This window comes from Acomys russatus, chromosome 3 (assembly GCF_903995435.1).
Source record: "Acomys russatus chromosome 3, mAcoRus1.1, whole genome shotgun sequence".
Lineage (NCBI taxonomy): Eukaryota > Metazoa > Chordata > Mammalia > Rodentia > Muridae > Acomys > Acomys russatus.
In genome coordinates, this window is record NC_067139.1 from 32,881,811 (window position 1) to 32,896,890 (window position 15,080).

Genomic DNA, 15,080 nt, shown 5'->3' on the forward strand with positions numbered 1-15,080 from the left:
TGACAGAGAATTAAGTGCTCTGTACCCAAGCCATCACTCCAGGCTTGAGAAGGTCATTTTCTCCAAGGATGTGGCTCTGGTAAGTTGTTTATGATCCAGTGAGAGGCACGATACTGACGTATATATAGGTAGCACTAGCTGGACTCAGCTTATTCAGGGGCAAAAAGAAGAAGACATGAGTTGTAAGGGTAATGTGTTGGGTGAGGGACCCAAGAGGACATGAAGGAGCAAAAGGGAGGAGTGGATATCATCCAAATACATTATAACCATGTGTGACATTCTCAAAGAATAAGTAAAATATTTACATAAACCACAATCTCAAATGACAACACAGACTAGCCTCAATAATATGCTAATAATTAAAAGCAAGATGATAAGAGTATAAATAAAAAAGCTACATTTCCATGATGTCCAAGATATACAAAAAAGAAGAAATAAAGTTCAAAGCTGGGTAAAACAGACCTACGGTGTTAGGTCTCAGGACACTGATTCAACATACTTTCGGGGTGAGTGACTAGAGGAGTGTGAGGACCTGTGAGGACTGGTTTATGGGTACACTCTGCCACTTCCCAGCAACTTACTAAGCCATTCACCTAGGAACTATTTGCTTTTCTGAATGTATATGATGTCTCAATAAAAAGGATTTTTTTTAAATGACAAAATATGTCTTAGTCAACTAAGTCTATTAGTCTATAAATAGATGGCACAAATTTTTATTGAAAACTATGTGCCAGGATGGGGGACTGTGGATAAAGCAATCAAGACCTTGTCCTTGGGGAAAGGAGGACATATTTTATATAAAATAAATTAAACTATAGACACACAGAGAGAAAAACTAAATAAAGAATCACAGAAAGGGCTGGGGAGGTAGCTCAGTGGTTAGGGGCACCAGCTGCTCTTCTAGAGGACCTAGGCTCAGTTCCCAGCACCCACATGGATGCTCATAACTGTCTGTAACTCCACCTCGAAAGGATTTAGCACCTCTTTTGACCTCCATGGGTTCTGGGCACACAGACACTGCGCACATACCTACTGTTAGATCTCAAACCCAGAATGGCCAAGGTGCCTATTTAACATATCAAAATAGACACTAGCTGCCAGGTTCTCCCTGCACCCCCCAGTCCCTACCTGCTATAGGGTATGGCTGCCATACCCTCCCCCTTACCCTAAGCTTCTCTAGCCCATGTACTGGGCTGGGCTTTTTCTCTGTGTAATCCAAGCATTTGGTTTACATGGTCCTTTCATCTAGCCTCATGACTGAGAAGCAAATTCTAAGTCTGTACATAGAAGACAATCAAAGGAAATTTAAAATGTTGGACTTGTGATTATGATAATATTAGCAGTACTTTACCGGAGTGAGATTAATAGCTTATCAGAACTCCATTGTTTAATGTTTAACTCTGAACTTTTGAAGTCTTAGTAAAACAAAAGCATATATAGAGAGAAAGAAATCTGAAACATTTTAAATTTTGTATATACCTTGAATCACTTTCTTAGGCCTTCACATCTTGTGTTTACACACACTAAAACACTTTCTTAGACCCTCACAACTTACTTAAGCTTTCACATCCTCAGACCTTTTACTTACATGCAGGAAAAACACCCATACATATAAAATAAATAAAACAAAATTTAAAAAGAAGCACAGATAGCTGGACAGTGGTGGCACACCTCTTTAATCCTAGCACTCAGGAAGCAGAGGTAGGCAGATTTCTGGGTTTGAGAGCTACAGAATGAGTTCCAGGACAGCCAGGGCTACAAAGAAAAATCCTGTCTTGAAAACCCAAAAAGGAAGAAGAGGAAGAAGGAGGAGGAGGAGGGGAAGGAGGAGGAAGGAAAGAGGATGAAGAGGAGGGGGGAGAGGAGGAAGGAAGGAAGGAAGGATCAGCAGCGGCATAAGCAGCATAGAAGAATGGAGGAAGCCTAAGAGATCCTGTAAAAGTCAGGGAATAAGATCTTAGCGCCACCCAGTGTGAGGTGAAGTATAGGAGGCCTGTCAGTAGACTAAAGAAATGATTCTTCTGGGCAAAGAATAAACAGAATCAGTATGCCTATACCTCAAGGATCTTTTAAAAGTCCTGTCAGACAGTAAGAAACTGCTGGGCTTGGTGGTGAATGCCTTTAGTCCCACCCCTTAGGAGGCAGAGGCAGGCAGATATCTCTGAGTTCCAGGCCAGCCTGGTCTACAAAGTGAGTCCAGGACAGCCAGGACTATTACATGGAGAAAATCTGTCTCGAAAAACAAAAACAAAACAAAAAACAAAAAAGAAAGAAAGAAAGAAGGAAAGAAAAGAAAGTAAGAAATGTTAAGAAGAAAAAACATGAAAACTAGCCCCTGAGCCCTGGTATAGCCTCATATAGCATGACTCATTCAAAAACAAAAAGAAAAGCCGTTTGTCAAAAATTTGAAAGGTACCATTGAGAAAATGAAAAGACAAAGTACAAAACGGGAAGTACAAAATACATGTCTGGGAAAACACATGTATGAAGAAGTACTTGTTTTTCAAAACATAATTGTCAAAGGTAATAAAATAAACAACTTAATCATATAATGTAAAAAACAAGAATAAAACTTCCAAGAGGATAGATGGACAGCAACATGTGAGGACTCACAGTCAACATGCAGGGAGATGAGCCAAACATCTAGAACATCTTAAAAAATAGAAAAGAAAGAAAAAGTATCAAGTTTTGAACCAGGCGTAGTGGCATACACCTGTAATCTCAGCACTTGGGATGGGGCAGGAGGATCATAAGTTCAATACCAGCGTGGGCTAGTGAGAACCTGTCTAAAAAAACCAAAACAAACAAACAAACAAAAACCAAAACAACAAAGCAACAACAAAAACAAAAAACCTCTCTCTCAGCCAGGCATGGTAGCAACACACCTTTAGTCCCAGTGCTCGCTCAGGAGGCAGAGGCAGGCGGATCTCTGTGAGTCTACATAGTGAGTCCAGGACAGCCAAGGCTACACAGAGAAATCCTGTCTCAAAAAAACCAAAACCAAAACCAAAACCAAAAACAAACAAATAGACAACAAGTCCAAACTAAACCAAAAAACCCAACCAAACAACCAAACAACCAAACCTTCTCCCCAAATCAGGAAGAAATAAGCAAGTACTGAAGAAGATGTGGGCAACTAGGAGTCTTGCACATTGTTAGTGGAAATGCAATGCGGTATATCACTTGGGAAACAGCTTCGCAGAATCTTATAAAGCTAAACCCTTGCCATACAACCCAGTACTATTTCTGGGTACTTAGTCTATAGAAGTCAGCAAACCTTTTCACAAAGGACCTAATAGGAAATGTGTCAGGACTGGAGGCTATACAATTTCAATTCTCATTTACTCTACTCTGTCACTATACCATGACGTCAACTATAGACAATATGTAAAAGAATGGGCATAAGTGTGTTTTAATAAGATATTTCTTTTAAGCATTTATTAGTCATAGTTTGTCCATCCCTGAGAGAAATGAGACACACACACAAAAGCATTGTACCAGAAAGACTTGGCCATGGTAGAATTCCAGAATCAACTATCAGTAACAGACATGTGAAAAAGTTATCAGATGCATGAAGCCTCAAATCTTTACAGAATCAGAAACATTAAGTGATTGAAGGTGAGACAGCAAGGTGATGAAAGAAAAAAAAAATGCAAGGTTTCCAAGGAAGAAGATGTGGGAGAGGCCTAAGATCACTCCTGATGGTAAGACAAAGAATAACTGCTTCTGAAAGAGGAGCAGCAGTGAAAACCCTCTGGTGCTATGGAAAGAACAAGGCCTTTATTGGGCCTGTGGTCCTACACCAACACTGATCAGTGGTGGCACATGCTGCAGTCTCAACTATTTGGAAAGATAAGGCCAGATGGTCATCCTTTTGGGGGAGCCTGTGTAACAGAGTGAGACACCAACACACACCCCAGAATACATGGAAAATAATAACCCTGAAGTAGAGAGATGCCTCAGCAGTAAACAGCAAGTACTTGCAGAGGACATAAATGTTGTTCCAGGAACCCAAGTGTGAGCCTGCAACTTTAGCTCCAGGCATCTGATGCTCTTGGCCTCAACTCATGTGCATACACATACACATACTCATGATTAGAAATATAACTTCAAAATAGTAGTAGTAGTGATGACAACAACAACAACAACAGTCACCCCACATCCAATTCAGCCGCTGATTAACAATGACTTAGTCCAAGACTGCTGCAGGGTATTTGATTCCATTGTGAACCCAGAAACTGTGAGCTGTAAAAACCTGTTTCTTATTTGGCAAGATTGAGCCCTAACACACACCTTTAATCCACGAACTTTCTGTTTATTGTAAACAGGTGGTTAAGGTATGGTTCCGCCAGCCCTAGCACTCACCTTTAATCCAAGAGCTTTCTGCAAACAGGATTTAATAAAATTAACCCTAGGTTAAAAGGCGGAGCAAGAAACCAGCTGATAGGGATTGAAGAGTAGGAGGGACTTTGATTTGAAGGGTATTTAAGACAGTGTGGAAAAGAAAAAGGAGGCTTTAGGTTTTTGAGCTTTGAGCTAACAAGCCTTTGGCCTTGGGTTTTTTCCCTCCTGGGCTGTCAGCTGAGCTAGTAGGCTTTATGGTTTTTCTTCTGGGATGTGAGCTAAGTAGGAAGGTCAGCTGGGTGCTTTCTCTGCCTCTCTGAGCTAGTAGGTTTTCACCCCAGCATCTGGCTGCCAGATCTATATTGGTAATACTGAACAATTGGGATTTTGGCTTCTTTAAAACAACACACCACATTAACAACATGATAAAAGGTTGGCCACAAGTTACTCAATATTTAGTTCAGTTTGTTTTCTCACAGGCAATGTCTACTATTCAACCACAGATGATGATAATGATGATAATAATAATAATAATATCATCATCATCATCATTATTATAAGGTTTTTTCGAGACAAGTTTCTCTGTGTTAACAGTCCTTGCTGTCTTGGACTCACTTTTGTAGACCAGGCTGGCTTTGAACTCACAGCGATCTGCCTGCCTCTGCCTCCCAAGTGCTGGGATTAAAGGTGCTAGCCACCACACCCAGCTCAACCACAAATTATGAAACAAAAGTTCAAGAAAAATTAAGCCATTGTAAACTAATCAGCAGACCTGGACTCAAAGATGATTCATGTTGGAAGACCCTGCTACTAAGGAAGCAGCCCACCATGTCCAGATAGCTTTCTGAACTCGTTACAAAATGGAGGGCTCTCTTTCCCAGTGGGGCTTCCTCTACTCTGCCTGACCTCATCTGGATAGCATCTCTAGGCACAGATGCCTGACTTTGCTTGGAGGATGACCCTTCACAGACCTATGTGACTCTACACTCCTTTGCCTGTCCATACAGTAATTAGGTAACTGTGTTATGACCAATCAGTCCTTCCTTCCTGTAACCCTAAGAGCCTTTATATATTTTACCCCTTAAAACAATGAATTTCCACTCTGAAGCTGATCTTGGATGTCTTGTCCAGCGTATTTGTGGCTGTCCAAACCCTATTCATCACTTCTGTTCCCTTTATCCTTATGGGATGGTGGCCAAAGATGCCCCAGGGGAAGGGAGGACCACAGATTCAGATATTGATATTTGTTAAATAGGAGCTCCAATATATCTGTGGTCTGGCATGTAATTTCAGCTACTAAAAAAGGTAAGGCAGAAGAGTCAAAGTTTAAAACAAGCTATGGCCACATATAGAGACCAAGTCTCAAAACTAAAGTTATGATTATTAATATTTTAAAACATCCAGCTGAAAAGCATACATAATACAGTGACCTTTTCTGAACTCTATAGGCACTGCATACACATGATATATAAACACACATGCAAGCAAAATACCCATACACATAAAATTTTAAAAAGAAAAACTATTTAATATATAAAACAGAAAAAAAAATTGTAAGGAAATATTTAAAACCTGTGGAGTAAAAATGAATCACAAAGCAATAAATTTGCTAATCAGGAGCTGGAGAATGGCTTAGTGGTTAAGAACACTAGCTGCTCTTTCAGAGGACCTGGTTTCAATTCCCAGCATCCTCATGGTAACTCACAACCATTTACAACTTCAGTTCCAGGGAATCTGACAACTCCACACAGACAGACATACAGGCAAAACACCAATGCACATAAAAATAAATTATTTTTAAAAATTTGTAAAACAGCTTACCTAGATGCAAATTCACTTAATTCTGAATATTCTGTGGGTTCCATTATTATACTGAGGTCAGTTATAACAGAAGAAATTTTCTCTTTAGTCTAAAATAAAGATAAAAAGTTTATGTACAAGAGCAAACTATCTTTTAAACATGACAAAAATACTCTAAGATATACAAATAGAAAATTGACAGGAAATGATAAGATATTGGCTCTTTGTTAAATAAATTAAATCATAAACTTAGTACTTACTAAAACAAAATAATTTCTAAATTAATTACTTAAACTGAATAGTGATACCATAAATAGTAGGAGGAATGGATTTTAAAAAACTTTCTAACCAAATAATAGGAAAAAAATAGAAACTATGATTACATAAAAATTCAAAATATCAGCAGGGGGGTGGTGGTAGTACACAGCAGAGCTATCCTGCATCTCCCAATATAGACCAGGCTGGCCTCAAACTCACAAAGATCCACTTGCCTCTGCCTCCCAGAGCTGGGGTTAAAGGGCACATCAGCATGCCTAGTGATGCTCCAGAAACATTCTTACAATTCACATTTTACAAAGACAGCATAGTTAAAAACTGGACAGAGGATGTGCATAGACATTTCTACAAAGATAATAAGTAAACAGGCAGTTATCTACTGATGAATAACATACTGTCATCAGTGTTCTTTAAATAAAAAATAAATATATACACATATACAAACATGCATACACAAAAATGTACAATATGGATCTTTTGTAAAGTTTAGCTGTGCTGTCAACTTTGAAAAAAAAGTATCTCAGTTTGCCATGCTGAGTTGGCAATATACAGAAATTAACAGCTATATTGGTATGGAAATACTAAATTTAATTTTTCTCATCTATACAAGGTTAATACACTGTATTAAATATGTAAGTTTTTACCTATGTGAGTTTGATCATAGAAACTAAAAAAGTAGCCAGGCCTGGTGGTGCAGTGTAATCCCAGCACTCAGGAGGCAGAGGCAGGCAGATCTCTCTGAGTTCGAGCCCAGCCTGGTCTACAGAGCAAGTCCAGAACAGCCAAGGCACGTGACACAGAGAAACCCTGTCTTGAAAAACAAGCAAAACAAACAAAAAGAGAAACTAAAAGTCTTCCCAAAAAACCCCAAACACAAATAGGCAGTAATCACAGAGGACATGATGGGCATACCAGTCATTAGCTAGTGGTTCCATTTGATCTAGTGATTGCGCTCCTCGTCATACAGCCAAAACAAACCCATCTACGCACCTAAGTAAGCCCTTTGCGAGAGTGTTTGTAGCAGCATTAGTCATAACAACCCAAAGTGAAAGCAACTTCACCAACTACTGAAATGGAAGAAAAGTGGTGCATCCACAAACGGGACATTACTTAGCCCCCAAAAGTAGTAACACATGCTATAACAAGGATGAGCCTTGCAAACATGACTCACTTTGTAGACCAGGCTGGCCTCGAACTCACAAAGATCAACCTGCCTCTGCCTCCCCAAGTGCTGGGATTACAGGTGTGCACCACCACACATGGCTTCTCTCATCTTCTTTTAACAGCAGGTTTCAATGGACTCTTATGATTTAAGAACTATGAGTAGGAATCTTAAGAAAAGGGTCCTAGGGTCAGTATAGTTGCTCATACCTACAATCTCAGTATTCAAGAGTTCAAAGCTGGAGGACTGGCATAAGTAAATGGCCAGCCTGGACTACACAGTTGAGTTCTAAACCAGCCTGGGCTACAGTGGGAGAGACCTTGTCCCAACCTTAGCCCTAACATTTCACCACCCAAAATATTTAGAATGATACTAATTTTGCAAGCTTTACATACTTTCAAGGCAGGAGTCAGTTTTAGAAAAGGCCTATGGTCAAACTGCAAGGTGACCAGCACGAACGCAAAAAGAGCACAATTCAACCAACAGCTAGCCTGATACAAGACAAGGTTAGAGACCAGCAACAGCTACAGGATCAGACACTTGCAATGCTAGCCAAAGTTAGCGGCAGCCACCAGATCTGATGAAGCTGGCAGTGGACAAAGAAACATAAAAATGGACAGGAATGGACTTCAATGAGTGGTCACTACCATAACTGGGCAAACAGCACGTGATCATGTCCAGTGGGCCAGGGAGGTATTTTATTTGCAGAGCCTATTGGCTCCCTGTCCACTTGGCCCAAGGACATGCCTAGAGAATGAGCAAACTGCAACAAAAATTATCTCAGTCTTTGTCCAGTTTCTGTCATAAGTCCTAGAGGAAGCCACTAGATACACTGCTTAGCACTTTCTTCCTTTCTCAAGACACTTTGAGGGGTTTCTCTAACTTTTCCATAACGTCTCATTTTTCTGCTTTGCCTTTGCTTATTCCTCCTGTCTGCAACTTTATCACTGACAATGACACTGTTTCAGGTTGACTTCTGGTGACTGTTGATTAGTAGTCACCCTGGGTCAAGCTTTTCTGGGCCAAGAAATAACCCTTTACTTGAAAAAATCTGCACCATCATATATATTAGGTTGTGTTAGAATATATAAACACAAATACACACACACACACACACACACACACACACATATATAACACAATATATTAGGATTTCAATGTTTGGGTTCAAACATTGAAGACCATGATGATGAAATTATATTCTCTACATTTAAAAAGGTGGCTACTTTTAGTGTTTTTGTTTTACAAAGAGAAGTGATATAAACACACTTTAGCATCCTACAAACTCCCACCCATCTGACTTACACTGCACAGACCGTGGAAAGCTGACACTGTGTGCACATTTGTTCTGGTCTTAAAACTTTTCACAAACACTGCAGTGCTGACACCACCAGGCAATCAAGTAAAGAAAATGAAGTCTATGTTCCAAACCCTGACAAGCACTGCATCAACAGAAGCAATGACTCAGACTCTCCACATAGATTTCCCTATCTCTGTTTATAATATTCTACTAATAGAACTTAAGGCCATTGTGCTGGCTAGTTTTATGTCAGTGTGACAGAAGCTAAGGTCATCTGAGAAGAGGGAACCTCAAGTAAGAAAAAAACTCCTTAAGATAGGGTTGTAGGCAATTTTCTTAATTAGTGATTGATGTGAAAGGGTCCAGACTACTGTGGGTGATGGCCCAGGCTTCTATAAGAAAGTTCCTGTCCTGACTTCCTTCAATGATGAACAGTGATGAGGAAGTGTAAGCCAACTAAACTCTTTCCTCCTCCAAGTCGTTCTGGTCATGGTGTTTTATCACAGCAATAGTACCCTTAACTAGGACAGGCACTTTGGTTCAAAAATTGCATCAATATTTATTAAGCAAGATTAAGTATTTATAAGACTGAAATGTGTTGTTTAAATATTTTTAACCTTTTGACAACTAAACATCTCTCTCTAGTGGAATGTTTGATTTTAGGGAAGAAAGAAAACCCAACATGTTGCTCTGACTTTACTTTTTTCCTCCATCAATCTCAAAAGTAAAAAATTTATACAAGCCAGATGGTGAGTGCATGCATATGCCTTTAATCGCAGTACCTGGGAGGCAAAAGCAGGGGGACCTCTGAATTCAGGGCCAGCCTGGTTTACAGAACTACAGATAGCTAGGGCTACACAGAGAAACCCTGTCAAAAACAAACAAACAAACAAACAAACAAACCCTCTGCTTGTTTTAGTTTGCTTTCTGATAAACACCATTTCCAAAAGCAACTTGTTAGAGGAGAGAAAATGTGTTATCTTACACTTTCATGTCACAGCCTATCACTCAGGGAAGTCAGGGCAGGAACTCAAGCAGGAATTTAGAGCAAAAACTGTGGAGGAATACTACTTACTGGGTTGTTCATTGGCTCATGCTCAGCTAGCTTATATATATATATTATGTATACAGTGCTCTGCCTACATACCTGCAGGCCAGAAGAGGGCATCAGATTATATTATAGATGGTTGTGAGCCACCTTGTGGTTGCTGGGAATTGAACTCAGGACCTCTGGTAGAGTAGTCAGTGCTCTTAACCTCTGAGCTATCTCTCCAGCCCCTAGATTTTCTTTTTTCTTTTTTTTCAGACAGTTCAGAATCATCTGCCTAGGGCTTGGTGTTACCCACAGTGGGCTGGGCCATACAAATCAATCATCAATCAAGACAATCACTCACAGATGTGTCCCCAGGCCAACATGATCTTCAAATTCTTCTCTCCTCCTTCTCAGGAGCCTCCAGGTTGTGTTAAATGGACAATAACAAGTAACCAATATAATGGTAAAACCACTTTGGAAGATATCTAAATTTATCAATCAATCTAAATTTAAATGTACATTTCCTTTGGCCAACCAATTCTAAAATTTTTTAAGGATTTATTTTAAGTGTATGAGTGTTTTGCCTGCAAGTACATATGCATACCATGTGCATGTGTGGTACCCTCAGAAGTGAGAAGAGGGCATTGATTCTTTGAAATTGTAGTTTCAAATACTTGTGAGCTATCATGTGGTATCAGGAACTCAACCCAGGTCCCCTGCAAGAGCAATAAGTGCTCTTAACTGCTGAGCCATCTCTTTAGTCTCTCACCTAGGAATTCTATGAAAGAAGATTTTCTAGTACCTACACAGTGAGTGTGGCAGCACGTGACTTCAAATCCAGGTACTCAGGAGGCTGAAGCACATGGAAGATGAGCTCAAGGCCAAGCTTAACAAGGTTGAGAGCAAGATCTTAGCCCCCAACACCCCTCACTAAAAAGAAAATTTAAAAACTCACTTTATCAGTTCTAAGTAGCAAAGGAAAATAAAGAGGGCCTTTGTCCCCTTTCTTTCCAACCAATAGCTATTGACAACTTCTATATAATTGATCCCGAAGGCCCTGTTAATTCCACAGCTATTTGCAGTTCTTTCCAACATCTTACTTGCCAGTGACTCTTTAAGAGTCATAAATTTTAAAGGCTCAGAGAGAAAATGAGTGCTCTTAACAGAGCCAAGGAAAGCATGCTTTTCTGCAGCACACTGTTAGGAAAACCAAGTAGTCATCAAATGCCTGCATAATTTTAAATGTGAACAACAATACAAATCTCTTTGGAGATTCAATCGCAGTATTCTGTCTTTCAACGAATGTCAACAGTTACTCTCATATTTTTCATCCATCTGATGGTGGCATGCAACACTGCTTCCACAACCTCAGAGACTTTACTAGGAGCCTAAAACCATCTCCTACCTGGCCAAAAATAAAGCACTTATGGGCTCAGCACCAATTCCAGCATATTCAGTTGAGAGGGTACTCTTAAATCTTTATATATAATACAAATGTGCTATGAAGGAACCCTGGCTTATGCATTTCTCCTCATTTTAAACACAGTAGTGGCTATATATGGGAACTGTTTCTCATAGGAAAAAAATTTTATCATCACCACAAGCTCAAGTTACCTCAATTTCCAGAACCTGAAATTCCAGTTGAAATGTAACCATGTTGCAATTTCCTGATAATCTGTGTCTCTGTAGAACTTTCTTTGTATCTGTTAATTAGAAAATCAAATATTTTATTTAAAATACTTCAAATACTTATTTAAGTGAATATCTACTTGTGAATAGAAGTATGAAATATACGTTAGTAATTGCTTTAAAAAATTTGAAAGGACAAACTGACCCTCGTCCCTAGGGACCCCACAACTTATCCTGCTGCTTATTTAAACAGTTAGGAGGGAGCCCTGAGAGTGCTATCAGTCCCCACATCTTCTATAACCCACCCTTTTCCCAGAGCCTGGAGTGGGTGAGCACCTCAGGTGATTTTATGTGCGTTTTCAGTGCCTCCTGCATTGAAGAACTGCATGCGGCTTCTTAGGGAGGAACTCCTAGCAGGCCGGGAGGGTCTCCTCACAGCTCTACACGTTATCCTTCAGTTGTTATTTCAATTTCCTTGTACCAAGTCCTGAAGATTTTCACATTTAGCCACCCACCTTGTGCCATTATGAAGGTTATAGAGCTGAGACAGGCCAGGCCTGGACGTGAGGGCTTTAATTTATCTACCTCAATTATTTTTATTTTTGTAACCCTCCCCCCCAAAAAAGTCAATTTTGTTATTTTGTGACCACCAAGTATTTCAGGTCTTAAACCTAAGAGTTAATGTACTGGCGAGAGGGGCTGGACGTTCAAGAAATCTTCATGGTTGCTTCTATGCTCTTTGTTTTTAGTTACCTTTTTGTATGTGTAATAATTTTGAAAGCTGTTGTAACAGTGTCTTGATGGTTTAATGAGGAAGGAGAGACTCACATTTCAAGTTCCTGGGTAGAAAATTCTTTCTGCCCTGTGGAATGCCATTGCCCAAATGAAAATGGAGACTGACTCTCCACAAAGTTACCCTCTTTCTTTTTGCACCTGATTTTAGGATCCAAAACTTTTTTGTTACTGTTCTTTGCCAAGCTGTGCCTTTCCTTCTAGGATTGTAAGTGAGCCCTGTGTGCACCTGTCCACCTGTTCACACTGTGAAGTGGGGACTGTTGGAGAGGACACAGACGCCATGGCTTTCTCACACCCTGTGAACGAGTGTGTGAACTACGCTGTAGTTTTACCTGCTCGTGCTGTCTGTCTGAAAACAAACTGAATGTCCCCCCAGCCTTCCCCCCGCAACATTTTGGAAGGTCATGTCAAAGTAATTGGCCTTATAAAATAGGGTTACTAAAAATTTATACTTTTAAGTTTTCAAGTATATCAATGGTTAAGAAATAGAAATACATACATACGTGTATGTATTTATACATGTGTGTATATATACTAATATAGTCCTAAATAAGTCTGAATCATGTTAACTGTTATATGTTTTATTTTCCATTATTTACTTATCTCTATATAGTCCTTGCTGTCCTGAAACTCACTGAGTAGACAAGATTGGCTTCAAACTCACAAAGATCTGTCTGCATTTGCCTCCGGAATACTGAGATTAAAGGTATCACCACACTCAGTCTTTAATTTAATTTTTATTTGCGTGCGTGTGTGTGTGTGTGTGTGCGCGTGCGTGCGTGCGTGTGTTATATGCATCCGGAGGTCAGAGGACAACCTGGTCTACAAAGGGAGATCCAAGAAAGCCAAGGCTACAAGAAAAACCTGGTCTCAAAAAACAAACAAACAAACAAGCAAACAAAATCTAAAATTGTCACTACAGCACCAAGCTTAAAACCCCACTTTGATACCCGGAACCTAAAGGGTGAAGGAAAGAACCAACTCCTTACATTTGTCCTCTGACTTCAACACAAGCAGTCTGGTACATGTATGTCCATATATATACACACACACTAAATTGATAAATGTAATTTTAACAAAGTAATAAAATGGCCAAAAATGTGGCAAAAACGAATCTTGAATAGAATCTTAAAAACAGCACTGATTACTTTATTTTGCAGACAAGAAACTCAGGCCCATATAAATACTATGACTTGAATCTAAGTTTTACTTTTTCATTATGAAAGTATACAATAAAAATATATATTGCATATAAATATCTAATGTAATAAGCTTTAAGTACTTTTAAATTTTGAACAGACTAATTTTATTCATTGCAGTAATAAAGTTTATTTTTCTAGAAAATTGGAAATACGTGGGAACACAAAGGGAAAAGGTACATGCCACTACCCAGAGACATTTGTTTTACTAAAAAATGTTAACGTTTTCTCCTAGCCTCCTTCCTTTGAAGACTTATTCTCAAGAATGCATTCATACCACGTCTTATTTGTGTAATGTAAAAACCAGTGTGAGGATCAGCCACTCAATAACTGTCATTCATGTTTAGAGTTACTAAAAGAAATAGAAGGTAGTGTAGGATGAAGGGCTTTCTTTTAGTGAAAATCACCTCTGAGAGTAATTTGCTTCAGCTCAAGCCATTTGCCAAAAGATGGATTTGCAGCAAATCCACACACAAAAACAGTGCTTTAGTTTCAGTACTTTTAAACTCTGAACAGGCTAATTTAAATAAATAAATAAAAGGCATGGATACGACTATGGGATAGATGAGTTGGTAGAGTTTTTGCCTTGTAAGCATTAGGTCCTACATTAGCTCCTTGGAATACACATGAAAAAAAAAAAAAAAAAAAAAAAAAAGGAGAGACATGTAAGGAGTTGGAGGTAAGGACTGAGAGCTAAAGGGCCAACTAGCCTGGGTTTGTAACTCAGACACTAGAAGAGAGACTTTGTCTCCACAACTGGGAGAAAGAACAGAGCCCTGAACGTTGCCCTCTATCACCATAAGCACACTGTAACTCGTGCACCCCACCCCAACACACACTCATAATACATTTGAAAAACCACAATCAGGTTAAAAATAATGCTTACCCTTTTCTGTCACTTCAGTGTCGACAATGTCCTCGACCTTGGAATAGTTTCTTATATTGATGCCAGTAAGTTTACTCAGAAATGAGAGTTCAGATTTTAAATGTCCAAGCTGACTTTTTAAGTCTTTCAAGGATTCCAATTCCTCAGAATCTGACTGGGAAATTTTTTGAAATGATTTCCTGAAAGGCAAGCATCAAAAATGTTACTTGACAACTAGTAAATGTTTTACTTACTACACAAATTTTCTCTAGACTCCATCCCTAGGAGCAAAGGTGGGCTTCCAGAGAACTCAGTTTTGATTTCCAGTACCCACATGGTGGCTTACAAGTCTCTAATTCCAGTTCCAGGGGGTCCAACTCTGTTGTGGACTCAAGTGGGCACCAGGCACACATGCAGCCAAAACAGGGACATTCTCAGGCTTGTTGAGCTTGAGGACGTCCAAGTAAAATGGTAGACTACAGGCTGCCACTGTATGACCTGATGAAGGAGAGGTGTCATGGCAAGGGAAAAAAAAAGAAAAAAGAAAAAAAAAGAAAGAAAGACTTCTCCAAGAAAGAAAGAACACTTCAGAAATATAGGAAAATGGATGCAAAAGGAAATCATACTAAATAAGCTAGGAAGGCAAATACTAGTTTTCCCTCATCTGTGAAATCCAT

At 39.4% G+C, this 15,080-nt stretch overlaps 1 protein-coding gene across 1 annotated transcript in view; it reads right to left on the reverse strand.

The window, feature by feature from the left end:
- Cenpp (centromere protein P) overlaps positions 1-15,080 on the reverse strand; it is a 195,698-nt gene that overhangs the window by 178,635 nt on the left and 1,983 nt on the right. Inside the window, exons 2-4 of the mRNA XM_051171120.1 lie at positions 14,425-14,603; positions 11,530-11,618; positions 6,166-6,254 (exon numbers count right to left, since the gene is read on the reverse strand). Coding sequence (XP_051027077.1) covers positions 6,166-6,254; positions 11,530-11,618; positions 14,425-14,603 — 357 coding nt within the window. The remainder of the gene's footprint in view (positions 1-6,165; positions 6,255-11,529; positions 11,619-14,424; positions 14,604-15,080) is intronic.